This window comes from Pleurodeles waltl, chromosome 10 (assembly GCF_031143425.1).
Source record: "Pleurodeles waltl isolate 20211129_DDA chromosome 10, aPleWal1.hap1.20221129, whole genome shotgun sequence".
NCBI lineage: Eukaryota > Metazoa > Chordata > Amphibia > Caudata > Salamandridae > Pleurodeles > Pleurodeles waltl.
Window position 1 is genome coordinate 513,353,015 of NC_090449.1, and position 16,456 is coordinate 513,369,470.

Below are 16,456 nucleotides of genomic sequence, written 5' to 3' on the forward strand. Positions count from 1 at the left end.
AAATAAAGTACCTTTATTTTTAGTAATTCCTAGTATTGTCTTTCTTATGATATAGTACCTATATGATATAAGTGGTATAGTAGGAGATTTGCATGTCTCCTAGTTCAGCCTAAACTGCTCTGCTATAGCTACCTCTATCAGCCTAACACTACTAATCTACTAATAAGGGATACCTGGAACTGGCACAAGGTGTAAGTACCATCAGGTACCCACTATAAGCCATGCAGCCTCCTACATGGTAGAGTTAGGTACACTGGATTGGAGTGGGGTAGATTGGGGTAGAGTGAGGTAGATTGGAGTGGAGTGGGGTTGATTGGGGTAGATTGGAGTGGGTAGATTGGGGTAGATTGAAGTGAGTGGATAGATTGGAGTGAAGTGGGGTAGACTAGAGGGGAGTGGGGTAGGATGGAGGGGGTGGGGTAAATTGGATTAGCTTTGAGTAGAGTGGGGTAGACTGATTGGAGAGGGGTCGATTGGGGTGTAGTGGAGTGGATTGGGGTAAACTGGAGGGGAGGATGGGTAGATTACAGTAGTTTGGAGTGTAGTGGGGTAGGTTGAAGTGTTGCGGAGTGGGGTAGGTTGGGGCCGGTTGAAGTAAAGTGGAGTGGAGTGGGGTAGATTGGAGTTGAGTGGGCTAGATTGGAATGGAATGAAGTGGGGTAGATGAGGGAAGACTGGAATGGGGTAGATTGGGGTCAATTGGAGTGGAGTGGAGTACATTGGGGTGGATTGAAGTAGAGTGGAGAGGAGCAAATTAGAGTATATTGGAGTGGGGTAGACTGGGGTAGGGAGAAGGGGGTACACTGGGCAATGTTTGAGTGGAGTGGGGTAAATTGAAGTGCAGTGGGGTAGATTTGGGTAAAGTCGGGTGGATTAGGGTGGACTTGAGGAGAGTGGTGGGGTAGATTGCAGTAGATTGGAGTGGAATGGGTTAGAGTGGAATGGAGTGACGTGGGGTAGATGGGGTAAAATAGAGTAGGATGGATTTGGGTGGATTTGAGTGGAGTGGGGTAGATTGGAGTAGAGTGGAGAGGGGCAGATTAGAGTAGATTGAAGTGGGGTTAAATGTAATAGATTGGAGTCAGGTAGACAGGGTAGATGGGGTGGAGTTGGGTGAATTGGGAGTGGCATAAATTGAGTGGGGAAATCTGGGGTAGATTGAATTGGAGGGGGGTTAACTGGAGTGGAGCGAGTTGGATTGGGTAGATTGGAGTTGGGTAGATCGGGGTGGATTGGAGTGGGGTAGATTGGGGTGGAGTGAGGCAGTTTTGGGGTAGACTGAAGTGGAGTGGGGTAGACTTGAGTGGAGTTGGTAGATTGGAGAAGATTAGGGTAGGGTGGAGGGATTGGGTACATTGGGTTAGATTGGAGTGGAGTGGGTAGATTGGGGTGGAATGAGGTAGATTGGAGTGGAGTGGTGGAGTAGATTGCAGTAGATGGGGTGGAGTGGGGTAGACTGGGGTAGATTGGAGTGGATTGGGGTAGAATGAAGTGGAGTAGATTGGGGAGATCAAAGTGGAATACAGTTGGGTAGATTGAGTGGAGTGGGTGGATTTGTGGTAGACTGGAGTGAGGTGAAGTGAGGTACATTGGAGTGGAGTAGGGCAGATTTGGGTAGAATGGAGTAGGGTACATTAGGGAGGAGTGGAATGGAGGGGTTTGGGGAGGATTGGAGTGGAATGGGGGCGATTAGGGTAGATTGGAGTTGAGTGGGGTAAATTGGGATAGATTGGAGTGGTGTATGGTAGATTGGATTGGAATGGGGTACATTGAGGTAGACTGGAGTGGGGTGAAATAGACTGGAGTTGAGTGTGTTAGATTGAGGTAGATTGGAGTGGGGTAGATTGAAGTGGTGGGGTAGATTGGAGTAGAGTGGGGTAGATTGGAATGGAGTGAAGTGAGGTAGATTGTGATATATTGGATTGGGGTTAAACGTGGTAGATTGAAGTGGAGTGGGGCTGTGTAAATTAGGGAGGAGTGTGGTAGAGTGGAGTGGGGTAATTTGGCGTAGGGTAGATTAGAGTGAAGTAGATTGGGGTGGAATGGGGTAGATTGGGGTGGAATGGGATAGACTAGGGTACATTGGAGTGGAGTTGGGTAGATTGGAGTGGAGTAGATTAGAAGAATTTGAAGTGGAGTGGAGTAAGATAGTTTAAGGTGAAGTGGGTGGTTTTGTGGTAGATTGGAGTAAGGTGAAGTGGTGTTTATTGGATTGGAGTGGAGGGGCGTGAGGTTGATTGGGGGAGATTGGATTAGGTTACCTTAGGGAAGATTAGAGTGGAGTAGATTGGGGTGGATTGGGGTGCGATAGCTTAGTGTAGTCTGTAGTGGAGTGAGTTAGACTGGAGTTGAGTGGGGTAGATTGGAGTGGATTTGGGTAGATTGGAGTGGCATGGGTAGAGTGGACTGGAGTGGGGTACACTGGATTGGATTGGGGTAGCTTGGGTTAGAATGAAGTGTTGTTGAGTGTGTTAGATTGAGGTAGATTGGAGTGGAGTTGGTTATATTCGGGTAGACTGGAGTGGAGTGGGGTAGTTTGTAGCAATGGGGCATATTGGAGTGGAGTGGGGGTAGATTAGAGTGGAGTTGGGAAGACTGTGGTAAATTGGAGTGGAATGGGGTAGATGGGAGTGGAATGGGTTGGGGTAGATTAGAGTGGGGAGGTGTAAATGATGGTGGAGAAGGGTGGATTGGGATAGATTGGATTGGAATGGGGTGAGGTTGATTGTGGTAGATTGGAGTGGAGTGAAGGGTAGTGTGGTATATTGGAGTGGAGTGTGGTAGATTGGAGTCCAGTGGAATGTAGCTGTGGCCCTTAGGTTACATCTCTTGCACCTAAGTACATATGAATATAGGGAGTCTTAGAAGTCTTTCAGTAAAGGAGAAATTGAATAGGTGTTGTGCTGCACAAAACTGAGCACTCTTAACAGGCACACACTTTGTATGCACAAAGAAGAGTTAGAACACATATGAGAATGAGGACAGGTTTTTAGTTGAAATGGATTAACTGCAGGCTGCCCAAATTGGGGCACTTTAAGAAGCCACAAACTTTATGTTTGAAATGGGACAGATGTGTCCAAAATATTTATGTTGCTTAGTGGTAGCCTGGCCAGAAGTGAGAGGACTGATTTTTCTGGAAAGGCTATTGGCATCCGCTTTCAGACTAGTGTACGCTTTAAACAGACACATAGCTTGTTTGAGGAGAGAAGAGGCACAGCCTACAAACACATGCAGTCAAACAGACTCCCTATCATTCATTTGCAATTTGTTTGGTGCTATAAAACGAACTGCTGAACTGTAAAATAAATTCACAAGCTGCTTTAATAGTCCATGCCATTTCTTTAGTGCTGTAAAAGGAAGTGACACGTTCCAAAACAAGTTAAGGCAACAACAAACAAACCTGTAGGACTGAAGTTAAAAACAACCCAAATGCATAGCATGGGCGTGGAAATGATGGTTACAAAAGTTGGGAAAAAAAGTACTCTGAATCACAGCACAAGCAGTGGAGGGACAGCAGAAGTACACTGATCAAGTAAAACCAATTAGTACTTGGCCTGTGCTCCGGAGAAATAGAGGAAGTGATGTGAGACATATGGTGGCAAATTAGGAGGCAGCTAAAAAGAATGACAATCAAGCCAGCAAATGGTGAGCAATGGGCAGTCTCCATGCCCTTTAGTCGATGCAGCACCTCTCGCAGCAACAGCACACGCATGATGTTAGGTGACACCTAAAAACACAACTTTTGAGCCCATTCATTCCAGATTTACAAGATTGCAGCGTATAGTAGAAGAACAATAGTAACCAGCAGCAGCCTGCCAAAAAGCCCCAAGCAAAACACAAATAACTTTGGAATTTGCAACAAGAAACCCTTGAATGAAAAGACTCGCAAGGTCAGGAATACTTTCACCACGATAATACCCAACAGACTCACAAGAATACAAGCTTACCATTCACCCAACTAACACACCAAATCAACACTCGCCGTGCAGTATAATTTATGAATTAATGTAGGACTAAATTGTTGACTGCCAGTGACCATGTAATCTAGACCATAAGCAGTCTATTAATCTACAGTGGAAGCCTCTCTAATAGTGTCTAGAAGCAATCAAGTGTTTGCTTTACTATTCAAATAAACACAAACATACGTTTATGGGAGGACATGGTTTAAAAAGGAGCATAAACTAACAGAAGGGAAAAGAAAAAACGTAGATGCACAGGAACCACTTTTTCTTTCCATAGCCAAAAGAACATTGTGGCACAACAATATGGCAGCTCCTCTGTAAAATATGGAACCAACAAATGGCCTCTGGTATCCATGGGCACATGGGCTGCGTAAAACTGTTGCAGCACAGTTGAAAGAGCCCGCTGAACTTGTGGACAGGGGAAGGCTTGCATCACTGATTGAAGCAAACGATGATTGTATGGACCAGTGCTGGCCAAAGAATTAAAAACATGGGAGAACAGCTCTTAGACCACCACCCGAGGCGGTATAAATACTGAAACATATCATTAAAAAACCAGCAACAACTACACACTAACTTTGAAATAAAAGAACATGAAACATGAAGAAACAATGGCACAGAGCAGAGAGGTGTGTTTAATTTCGCTGTGAGCAGCAAGAAAAGGGAACTTGCTTGTGTACACAGGTAGTTTAAAGGGGATCAGGAGTCAGGATTGGTTGTTACTTTCCATCTCTAGCCCTCTGCTAAGCGTGCTTTTAACTTTTTACATAGCTGCTGTTGTAGGTAAAAAAAATTGTAGTGGGGCTTTAGGTCTTCCTGTAAAATTTTCTATCACAGCCTACTAGTGGCTCCTAAGTAAACACATTAGAAATATCTACGGGAAAACAGACCATTTCTTAAATGTTTGGGTGGGTTGGACTTCCCATTAGTTTTAAAAAAATTTAATGTAATGTATTTTATGTATGCAGTTTTTTAGAATGGGCTCGCTTTACCTCATAATATAGTACTCATTGCACTCCTCGACTGAAGGGTTGAAATCTACTCCAATTTTGCTGCTCACCTCGGTCGGCTATCGTTATACCTTTATAGATGAGATTGGTTCTCAGAGGGAGAACGAGATGAAGGGATCGGTCATCTTCTACCACTTTTCCATAAGTCTTTCTTACTGCCTGATGCCACATTGTGCCGGTGTAAGGAACTAAAAGGCATACCTTTGTAACAGTAATTTTGATTTCAGTTAGCTTATGTTTTCTGGCCTCCATTTTGTAAGTGGGCGAAGTAGCTTTGACTTGATGCGCAGAAATCTAAAATATTCAAAGTGAAACAAATGTGTGTCATCTCTAAGATACATTTTCTGTATGCCTGTCAATGCTGTTATGTTTTAAACGTTTTAATGAAAATAATCACTTTTCGATGTAAACAAATTATTCAGTATGTGTAGTCCTTCTTCTGCGTTCATTATGGAACAGTAAGGCGTTAGACCACTCCTAACTTACTGAATAAGTCCTCAATAATTTAGAAATTAGACAATTCAAATTGTACTTAAACGTCATCAAGGATCAATGTACTAAATCAATCTTGATCATATTGTATTCCCTTGCATCAGAAATTAAGAGATTGTTACGCGGAGATGACAGTTCTCGACTTCAATGATGATGCACCTTTGACATCGGTGGAATGCAACGAGCTACAGGTATGGAAGAGTGATGAAGAAGATTGCTTTAAGCAGCTTACTTTTGTCATGTGTCTCGTTCATAAGAAAGACCTACATACCGACTGCATTGCCTTAGTGGGTGTCTGTTTGATGGGATGCCCGTCAGCAAAATTGCAGGCTTGGGTAGTTAAGTGTCTGAAGCCAGGCATTTTTGCGAGATAGTCATGTCATGTTGGCAGCTCTCGGAGGCGAGGAGCGCCAATTGTGTATTAATGTTGCACTGTGGTAATGTGCTCAGGCCTTTGGGGTCTACAATAAATGACACAGAGACAGGAAAGTAGTATTCACACTAGTGCTAGCGCAAGTGGTCTTTCTCCGACCTCGCCTGCCTCTCCTAGCATTTATTGATTTACATCATGTCACCTTTCAGACTCCCTTCCCCCGTCATTGAGTCCAAAGTCCGAAAGCCAGTCACTCGCACAACGTAACATCCCTACTCTATTTTAACCAAAAACAAAATAGCATTTTAGCAAAACAAAAACTCTTTCATCCTGGGCCTTACCCCAGAGAGCCGGTGATCAACAATATCAATCTATCAGTGAAAACAACACCGTGTGAAACCTCCATCTGGATAAACATAAAGGACACAGCAGATTTACCTGATATAGGGGTGTCTGGCTCTATGTGATCCCTCAAATAGGTCGAGGGCACCGGGTTGCTGCGCAGTCCATCCCTAGTGCAAGTGGCCCTACTCAACATCAGGTCTGGCATGCTTTGCTCTGGCCTACCCGCTGGGACCCCAGGAGGACTGAGACTATCTGAGTTACTGCTCACACCCACAGGATCTACTAGAGGCCAAACCTCCTGCCTTGTCACATCGTCCAGGTGGGTGTCTGCCTTATCCGTCTCTGGATCAGGAGTGGCCGGGATGTGGAACTGCTTGAACTGCGATACATTGCTGGTGATTTCTTTCCCACCCTTATGTGCCGTCACTTTGGTGCCATGGATGTGAACAATGGTCTAGGGCTGTAGTTCAAATGGCAGTCTAAACGTCCTCCCTTGGAATCGGTCTTTGCTGAGCACTAGCTCCCCCACTCTGAAGTGGGACATTTGGCCTTTATGGTGCTTACTGGCACAATCATTGTATGGCTGCCTTTTCTCAAAGACTCGCTGATTATCAATGGGATTCGTGTGGTGAGGGATGGAGTCGTGGACCACTCGGTCCATTTAAAGATGCCCCGGAGCCTGCCCTATGGTAGAATGTGGAGTTTGGAGGTACTCCAGCAGAAACTAGTAGATGGCCCACTCAAAAGGCTGCTGGTTGGCATGAGCTATTCGGGTAACCTTGTTTAGACACCTCATGAACTACTTCACCTCCCCGCTGGCTTGAGTCCAGTGGGGGGTGATTTTCCTGTGAGTAATGGTGAGGGACTTAAGGTACGAGGTTCTCTCCTGGCCCTGTAAGGGGGAGCATTGTCTGTCCTCAACCCTTGAAGGAGTAATTTTTTCCATATTTGGCAGTATTTCCTGCGCACTTTGGGAGTTTATGATCTCCACTTAAGGATACTTGAAATAGTCGTCTATTAATGCCATGGCATGTCGTCCACCGGAATGCTCCTGAAGTCTAAACTGGGGCAGACCCACAGTTTCTCTGTCTATCTCTCGGTCAACACAGGAGCTGGTGGACTGGGCCCTCCAGTGGCCTGGTACCATGGGAACACTCTCACCATCATTTCCATCTGCTCGTCCATCAAGGAGAACCACACCTTGGTCCTCAACAGGGTCTTATTTTTCCCCATCGTGGCTCTTTTCCGTTCATTTTTCCTTTCTGTGGTTTCCTGGGCTCTCCCTCTGGTACAGGATCTGCTATGGTCCTTTTGTACTCCTCCTCCACCTGAAGCAACCCGACAATCAGTGTCAGTGTACCACTTACTGTAATGAGGGCACCTGGTGGCTCCAGCCTCGCAAAGTGGTGCATATATTGAGGAAAAACGTGTGTGCAGAGCCACAGGAACTCTTATCGAAGTCCATTTTCATTCCTCTCCTTTGTTTTGTTTTCTTTCTGAAGAAGCATAGCCTCCTCGCCTGCGCCTGATTGATGCTGCTAGGTTTGGCACCCAAGGAATTGCACATCGTGTTTGTGAGACTGGCTCACCTGAAACGCACCCGATCAGCACTGTAGGGTCCTGTGCACTACTCGGATCGAACAGCACAAGCACCACTACATCAGAAAGACACACGGCCGCCGTGCACCAGTGCACAGCAGCTGGGGCACCCCAGGAGCACGGTCAGTGCAACAATCCCCGTTGTCAGTGTTATGTTGGCGACTCTCAGAGATCAGGAGGGCCAACTGTGTATTGGTGCTGTGCTATGGTAATGTTCTCAGGCTTACCGGGCCTGCAATAAATGACACAGAAACAGGAAGGTAGTATTCACACTAGTGCTGGCACAGGTGGTCTTTTCCTGACCTCGCTAGTCTGTCCTAGCATTTATTGATTTACACCACATGAACGCGGGACCACACCAATAGGGCCCACACAGCGGGTTATCTTTCAGACTCCCCTCCTCTCATTGAGTCCAAAGTCTGAATGTCCCAAAGCCAGTTACGTCACTGGCACAACATAATAGTCTACTCCCTAATAGCAGAGGATGGCAGCTAACATTTCCTTTCAGACGGTGCCACTGACAGTGATGTATGCCTCCACACATCCGGTTATGATACTCTGCTATTGAACTAAAGAGCACTCCAGACAACTCAAGCAGTAGTTAAAGATGTACATTGTGACTACAGTGGGTTACAATGTTATTTCCGCTAGTTGATCATTATATAACAGTGATCCAAATACATTCTCTTGTCTCTTTGCCTAACTCTTCTTTATCTGAAGGTACTTAAAACATCTACTTCTACTCTAGCTTCCGAATGTGAGGAATATTCTCCATTCCCAAAACAGGAGACCTACTCTGTGTCTGCCCTATTAGTTACCGCAGTTATATTTGAGGCTTTGTGTATGGTACTCAATGCTTCTGTTGTCTGATTCTGAGTTAAATATGGAGTCTGCTGTGAAAATGCCCCTCAATAGCTTTAGTTGCTTGTTTATATTTTTGTGTTGTTTGTAGAGTCTCATACTAGGTAGGGTCCATACCTACGGCACTCTTTACTCAACACTTTGTGATGTTCCTGAATGCATTACATCGAGCAAGACTTTGTAGAACAATATGTTCAGTTAGTGCATTTCTTGCAGTTAATTCACCAATCTGTCTGAAGGATTTGACTCACTTACCAGTGGCTTACTCTGGAACATTACTGCAGACTTGAAAGTGTTTGTGATACATTGCGAGTGGTGGACCATCCAATGGGTTCCTCTGTGAGGGCTATCATTTACAACTGGTATCCAGCGCCTTTGGTACTATTGCACTCCAAGGGATAACAAGGGTACTCCCTTGCACAGTTGACTCGCCAAGGGTAGAAAGATGGAGCAGTCAAGACAAACCTCAGAAGGTAGTTGTAGGTTTAGAACTTTAAAACAGTTTGAAGCAGTAATCACATTCAATGGCCTGTCAATGTTGTGTTTGTGTTTTACGGTGAACAAGTCTTTATTTAGGAAAGTAAAAACAATAAGAATGATGAACAGCACAACCCCATTAGGTCCTCGCAGCTCCTTAGCTCAAATTTGATCCAAAAGGTTACATAGCACTTAAGGTAATAAGGTTTGTTTTAGTCAAGATGACGTTGGGTTCTATGGAAAATATTATGCTGTGGGCTAGATATTGTGAGCTTTCCTTTGAACTTTTTGGGCCTCTCTTATTTTTCAATTACTTAAAATGACAGACAGAACAATACAAATGTACCTACTACATATGATATGTTTGCCTTTTGTGGGAGAGGGGTACAGACTTGTTGAGTTTGAAATGGGGTGGCTGACAATGTGCCCCCAAGATCCACCATTGAGAATTTAGCTGGTATTCCCAACCCACAAAAAGGGATGTTTCTGATTTTCAAAACCAACTGATTTCAAAAACAAAATTCCAGTGTCCAGTTAATAGGGCCAAAAAATACTTGCAGGTTGTTGACAGAGAAGCACCCGAAATAGTGCAGGTGACACCAGCTACAGCTCCGTATCATACATCAATACTCTAATTGTAGGACTACTGGTGTTGGAAATGGGCTTACCATCCAAAGAAGGTCTCCTTGGGTTTCTGCCCGTTATAGGCTCGTATTATTTAAATAGCTGGTCACGGAACCAAGAGCCATAAACAGATAATTGAAACTATTCTCAAAATTAGCATGACCAGCCACAGCCTATCTGACACACCCCTAGATGAAAAAGGTGAAAGATACTTGCTGTATGAAGGGAGGTACAGGTTCTCAGAAAGTCGTAAGGGTGAAAAGACAGCACAGGCTCGCAGGTGCTGTCTTTCACAGGTTTTGGCATATCTTTGACTTTGGTGATGTAGACCATTGAATATGGTTGTCAGTATAGGCGAGCTATCGTACACATTCTACATGGCACCAGCTAAGCACTTCCATGCCGGATTCTGTCAGCTGAGTTCTTGTCTTCATCACAGGGTCAGGCCACTCCTTCCCTTTTCTGGGTATCACTGCTGCAGTATTCCCACCAGGGCACAGCAGGAGGGCTTCTTCAGATCCTAGATGTGGTCATAGAATTGAGATGAACAGTAACATGAGGTCTTGACCAAATGTCATTCTGTTCTAGTGCTGCAGAGTTTCTTTGGAAACCTAAATTATTAAATTTATCAGGTCATATCATAGACCAATATTTTCACAGGCTGAGACAGCAGTGTGAAGTAGGGTTAATTATGAATAGTGCCATGTTATACAAATCCATACCTACATCCAAACAACACAAACTGCATCTCACTGGGCACCCCAGGCACTTAAGTGGAGGAAACAACAACAATAGGTAAAATGAATATGCATTTCAGCAGGCTTCCTGAGTGAGTTATCTGTGAGTTCCTAGTTTCTAATAAGGGTGGAGACCAAAGATGGTGATAAGGATGTGTGGTAAAAAGGTCAGGTTATTGGTGTCCCAAGCAGGGGAAAGCTATTTCTGAGCAGATGGGTGGGAAGAGCTCCCAAGGCCTTTGTTTTCTGGAGAGCTGGTGCTTGGAAGGATGTCTATGTGGATTTTTCAATTCTTGCAGATGAGCTGGGAAGCTTGCCTGGGGAAACTACATGTAGATTTGGTGTGTGTTCATAGTCACAGTGCCGTCTGACATTAGTATTGTGCCATAAATACTGGCATTCCAATGAGACAATATTTTTGTCCAATATTTAGGACACAATATTTATGACAGACAATATTTCTGACTAAGTGGTTCTGACACACAACTGTAAATTGCCACACACATGGCAATCTGAAGGGGAACTCACACCTTGTTCTGCATTCTGTGTATGCTCACAGATGATACAATTCTCTCATCACATGGACTCACAAACATGTTACATGAATGCACAGAGCACATGTACCTCCCATCACATGCCACAATACAAATATAGAGAGGAGTGAAGATGGTTGCTAGACTCACCTCCCACATGTTTAAGTAAAATCTTTCTTCCGCCCAATTCTATATACAAAGGTCTACCTTTTCTCTTCTGTGTGTGCGAAAACACAGTGGAGTACTTTTAGTTTAATAGAGTCTTTTGTTTTGCTGATGAAACAATGCAAAATATCACGGAATGGTTCTAGAATGCTCACTGATGTTCTGTCTACTGGGGAAAACCAAAAAGTGAGCCAGAAATTCGAAAAGCTGCAGGTAGGCACCAGTGTCTGCACAGTGTGACACATTTCCTCCAACTAGTAAATCTTGTGAATTGACAGAATGCCAGGGTTCAGACCCTTGCTCAACAAAACAAATGATGGTCACAAAAGGACTTCAGATTACCCAAAATCGTACATTCTGTTATAACAGTTGATTATGCTCAGGCCCATATTCTTGCCTCTCTTCTTCTGAAAGACCTATTGTGGGGTTCTTGAGGGGTAAAGGAGAGTTAAACCTTCAAATCAATTAACAGTGTTACCCATTTAGTCACACACTAAATCCAGGAGACAGAGGATAAAGTTCCATGATTTATTACAAATTTAAAGCCAAACTGATGTAAATAAATCTAAAAAACATGCTATATAAATAAAGAATCGCCAAAGATGAAGTAAAGAGTCTAATGAGGTTGAATCGCATAAGCACCAGGCACATGAGAAGCTCTATTGAAGCAATACGGAATATGAGAAACAGAATCTAATGATCTGTTTATAAGTTGCAGCGCTCTTGTCTTATCATTGGAGAATCAAAGGTAATCTAAGTATCCTAAACTAAGCTACAGGGAAATCGTAATTAAGTCTCATGAAATATAGAAAAAGTGTCAACATAGTAGAAACCTCAGTAGAAGGTCTGAGAGGTGGTGTATGACATAAATCCACACAAAGGAATAAAGAAAAGAGAGGTCTGTACCCCTCCAAGTCTCAAGGGAATCTGCTCTTGTCTAACTAGGTGATTACCACCTAGAGCACCTTTGAGAAGGCTATGCCATTCACACCAGTAATTTTCAACCTTCCATGCACAATTGAAATTGGCAACTCCCATCGAACCTCACATCCCAGGAATTGGACATCAGGACGGACTTAATATGGCATTGAATGCACATTTGAAATACATGGTTATAAACGCATCCTGAAATTATATGCAGTTTTGCCATAATACCATAATCAGAGTACATTAGTATAAATGTGCATGAATACTACTTTTCAGCATGTTAAAATCAGACATTAGAACACACATATATATGAATTTCTAATTCTGTTCTGTGAATGCACCTTTGGTAATACCATTCAGATGCTCCACTTCACATTAGTAATGTTAAAGCACACAATATGCGTATTGTCGATCACATTATTATGTCACTCCTGTAATGTATGATGGTGCACCCAAAATTATGCATTATCAATCCGCCCTCTGATGATGAATTAGGTCATCACAATCATGATAAAATCTTTTAATGAGACCGACTAAAACCTTGTAGTTTTCTTCAATTTCCGTCTAGACTCCTCCAGATGCTTCATGTCATCACACTATTTACACAGATTATCTTCCAGCTCCACAACCACTCACTTTCTTCATACTGCATGTTTAGCTTCATCCTCTGAAACATTTTAAAACCCACAATAAAACTATTGCACAAATGGCAATAACCAACAATGGTTTCGGAACAAAACCCACCTTTCCACTTCCTAAGTTTCCAGACCATCTGCCTACAAGCAGCAAACGCATCTCCAATATCCTCCAATGCACCTGTTGCCTCCAAACCTTCCAAATCCTTCTTCAAGCCAGTAATGTTCTGAATGTATTTCTCAAAATCCTTACTTTTGCCTGGCATGTAAGTACAGCATTGCTGAACTTTTAGCATCCGGCAGACTCTGCCCTCCTTTGCAAGAAGAAGTCCTAGCGCTAGTCTGTTCTGCAAAGCCATAGATCTTATAGCTACAATCTCAGTACTTACAAGCAATAGGGAACTTAATACTCATTGCCAGTTGATCCACTATCATAGACAACTTCCTAATTTTCAAATCATTCAGAATCACACCTACAGCTGGAAACAATGCACCAAAAGTATCTCCTTAAAAAAAAATATATATATTTAGGTTTCAAATCAAAGACCAGCAGAGAAAAAAGAGGCAGAGAAAAATAAAAATCAGATAACCATCACATAATTGAAAAATTCTCCCCATCCCATAGGAGTGCCAGGAAAAATACAGTAGCATACCCAGAAAGAAAAGACCAGGCATAGTGTAGAACAAGAGACAGCTGAGGGGTGGGGTGGGGTGGTTTACTGAGCGTGATTAGCTTTAAGAAGAGCAACGAAGGCTCCTCTCGTCCCAATTGATGATTAGGTATTCAAGAGAACCTAGATTGATGTATTTATGCCACCCAAACACGGGGCTGGGAGCCTGGGTCATCAATCAGTGTCCAGCCAAAATCACTCGGGCCAGTGCGATGGTGTAAGAGTAGACACCCACAAGGTGTGACAGTATAAGATGCGAATGGCCGAGCATGATTAATTTGGGATCCCACCCAAGAGTAAAAGCAAAAAGCAAATTCAATTAGGCAACCACAGACTGCCAAAGATGTAAGATAACCAGGTAGCTGGCAAAAATATGCACAGAGTCAGCAAGGTCTCCAGAGCATCGAAAAAAGTTGGAATCACCCCTCACAATCATGACCCATAGGAGGTAAGGTGAATAGTCAAAATCATTAATACGTTTAAACTGGTGAATTTTCACCCAGAGACATTCAAGACCGTATGAAATAAAATGTTGGTGTGCCTCATTTCCTCAGGAGTAATAAGGACTCTGAGGTGTTGACTCCATTTTACGGCAAAAGTCTGAAAAATAAGTATGAGTTTGTAAACCCGGCTAATAGATTTCAAGAAAAAGGTATTGCTAGAACAGTTAATCTCACCCCCGTAAACTTTGTATAAAATAGCAGATTTGTAAGTAATGGAAAAACCTGGCACAAGGGAGTAAGAATTGCTGGGACAGTATCACGAAAGATAGAAAGCAATTCCCTTAAAAGAAAGAACCCAACAAAGATAAACCGGATGCCTGCCAGCAGTCAATAAAGCTATCATGCATTGAGCGAGGAAAGTTGGGGTTCACCAGAGATATGAGTACTTGTGCAAAAGATGTAGTCCATGCAATCTTGTTTTTCAGAGAGGTCCAAATAGAATTGAAAACCTTTAATGTCTTCAATCTAGTGCACTTAAAATAAATTGTGTCTACAAGCCCGATAAGTGAGATGATTATTTGCCCCAGGAGAGATATTCCAGGAACACATGCCCAAGCCCCCATGGTTCACACTTCGAGGTAGGAATGCAGTGAAAAATAGACCTGAAGGTCTGGTAGCAAGAGTCCGCCTTCCTCTCTAGACAGCGACTGCTGCAACCTTCCAACATTGCCCCTAGGCTTTTTATACCCCCGAATAAATGTTTGACACCCTGACTCAACCTTTGTAAGCATAGCTGTGGGTAGGTACAGAGGTATACACCAGAAAAGATATAAATACTGCAGCATGATTATCATTTTCATTAGGTTGCATCATCCTATTAAGCTAATATGTAGACAAACCCACTTGCTAAATATATCTGTAGTTTTTTTCAGAGAGCCTTGTAGTTGAATTTGATAATGTCGCTCATCTTCACAGAGACCTCCACATCCAGATACGTGGCAGATTCGACCCAGCACCTATCATCACTAGAGGGCTTGATATTGGTGAGAACCAGCGTTTTATCAAGATTACGTTTATTTCCAGAAATATCCCCGAATTCATTTGCACTTGCTGTATAGCTCTCAGAGACTCCTCCTCTGAGAGCTAAAGATAGCAATGTTGTCAGCAAAGACAAGAACTTAGAGTTCTCACAGATGGATCTGCAGAGAAGCGATATCCCGGGAGGACTTCAAAGCTTGGATATAGGGATCTATATAGAGAGCAAAATGTAGGGGAGAGAGGGGGCATCCTTGGGGGTCCTACAATTTATCTGGATTGGGCCCGAAGAGTATCGCAGACAGAGTACTCGGGCCATGAGATTTAATATGGTTGATGGACCCGAGCTATGAAGCATGGACAAATCCCAAATCAGCCATTACTGCCCATAGAAATGGCCATGATACCCAGTCGAAAGCCTTTTCGGCATCCAACATTATCACTCCAACAGGTCTATCCTGAGCAGACCCTGCCTCCAGTGCCGTGATCTCTGAATTGACACGTGCTGTGGTATCCCACACAGGAACAAAGCTATGTTAATCCTCATCGACCAGATCAGTGATGACTATGGCAAGCCTATTGGCTAGGATCTGAGCATAGATTTTAGAATCAGTATTGATTAGGGATATAGGCCTAAACGAACTACAGATTAGGAGATCCTTTCCCTTTTTGGGGAAAGTGACAATGTTGGACTCAGTCCATGATCTAGAAACTATGCCAAGTGATTCAAACACGTTAAATAAGTCGCAAATAAACCGGGACAATGAGATGCAACAGTCTAGAATATAGTTTGAGTAAAAGTTGATCAGGACCACAGGCTTTACCACATGCCAGCTATCCTATAGCACTTTCCACTTCCAGAGCTGATATTGGTCTCTCAAGCGTGAGCTGCAGAGCAGCGGACAGTTTCCTATGATGGTGGAGATGAAGAAACCAGATCTATTAACTCCATGGATGCATTTACTTCCTCATTGCATAGTTCCTCTTGGAAGCAATGAAACTCCTGCCTAGTGAGAGCTGGTCGGTCACAATCTCCCCACGGCAGTGCTTGATCTCCGAAATAACATGCACGTTGGCTCTATCCCGAACTTGAAATGCCAGAAGATGGCCCATTTCTTTACTACTTTCAAAGAAGGTTCATTGTTTGACCCGAGCCATCTTCATGAGATTATTAAGCATGAGTTCCTTGAGAGAGGATTGAACTATTAGAAACTGTTCCCCCAAAGACGTGAGAAAGCACCAGTCATGAGCAATTTCCCTGCTGCTCATCAGAACGTCCAGATGGGTAAGGGTACACTGAATATTGATCTCTACTTGTATCCCCTGCTTCTGGTGGAATGAGGCAGAACTCATGATATGACCCCTACAGAAAGCCTTAACTTCATCCCATACGTGCTGAATCCTTATTAAGCTTAAAAGAAAGCACGTTCTCCTGAATGATAGTGTGGATTTATTCGTCATCCAGGAGGAGTTTCCAATTGAACGTCAAGGATCAATATTTAGTATTTAATTGTAACGCCTCGACCCGGATAAAAAGAGACAGGGAGTAATGATCAGAGACGACCCT

General features: G+C 43.4%; 1 protein-coding gene across 2 annotated transcripts in view; it reads left to right on the forward strand.

Moving 5' to 3' along the window:
- The window catches only part of LOC138260785 (cathelin-like), a 211,905-nt gene that overhangs the window by 174,368 nt on the left and 21,081 nt on the right, over window positions 1–16,456 (forward strand). For both annotated transcript variants that reach the window (XM_069209238.1, XM_069209239.1), the window contains one exon: window positions 5,569–5,655. In XM_069209238.1, the coding sequence (XP_069065339.1) occupies window positions 5,569–5,655 (87 nt within the window). The remainder of the gene's footprint in view (window positions 1–5,568; window positions 5,656–16,456) is intronic.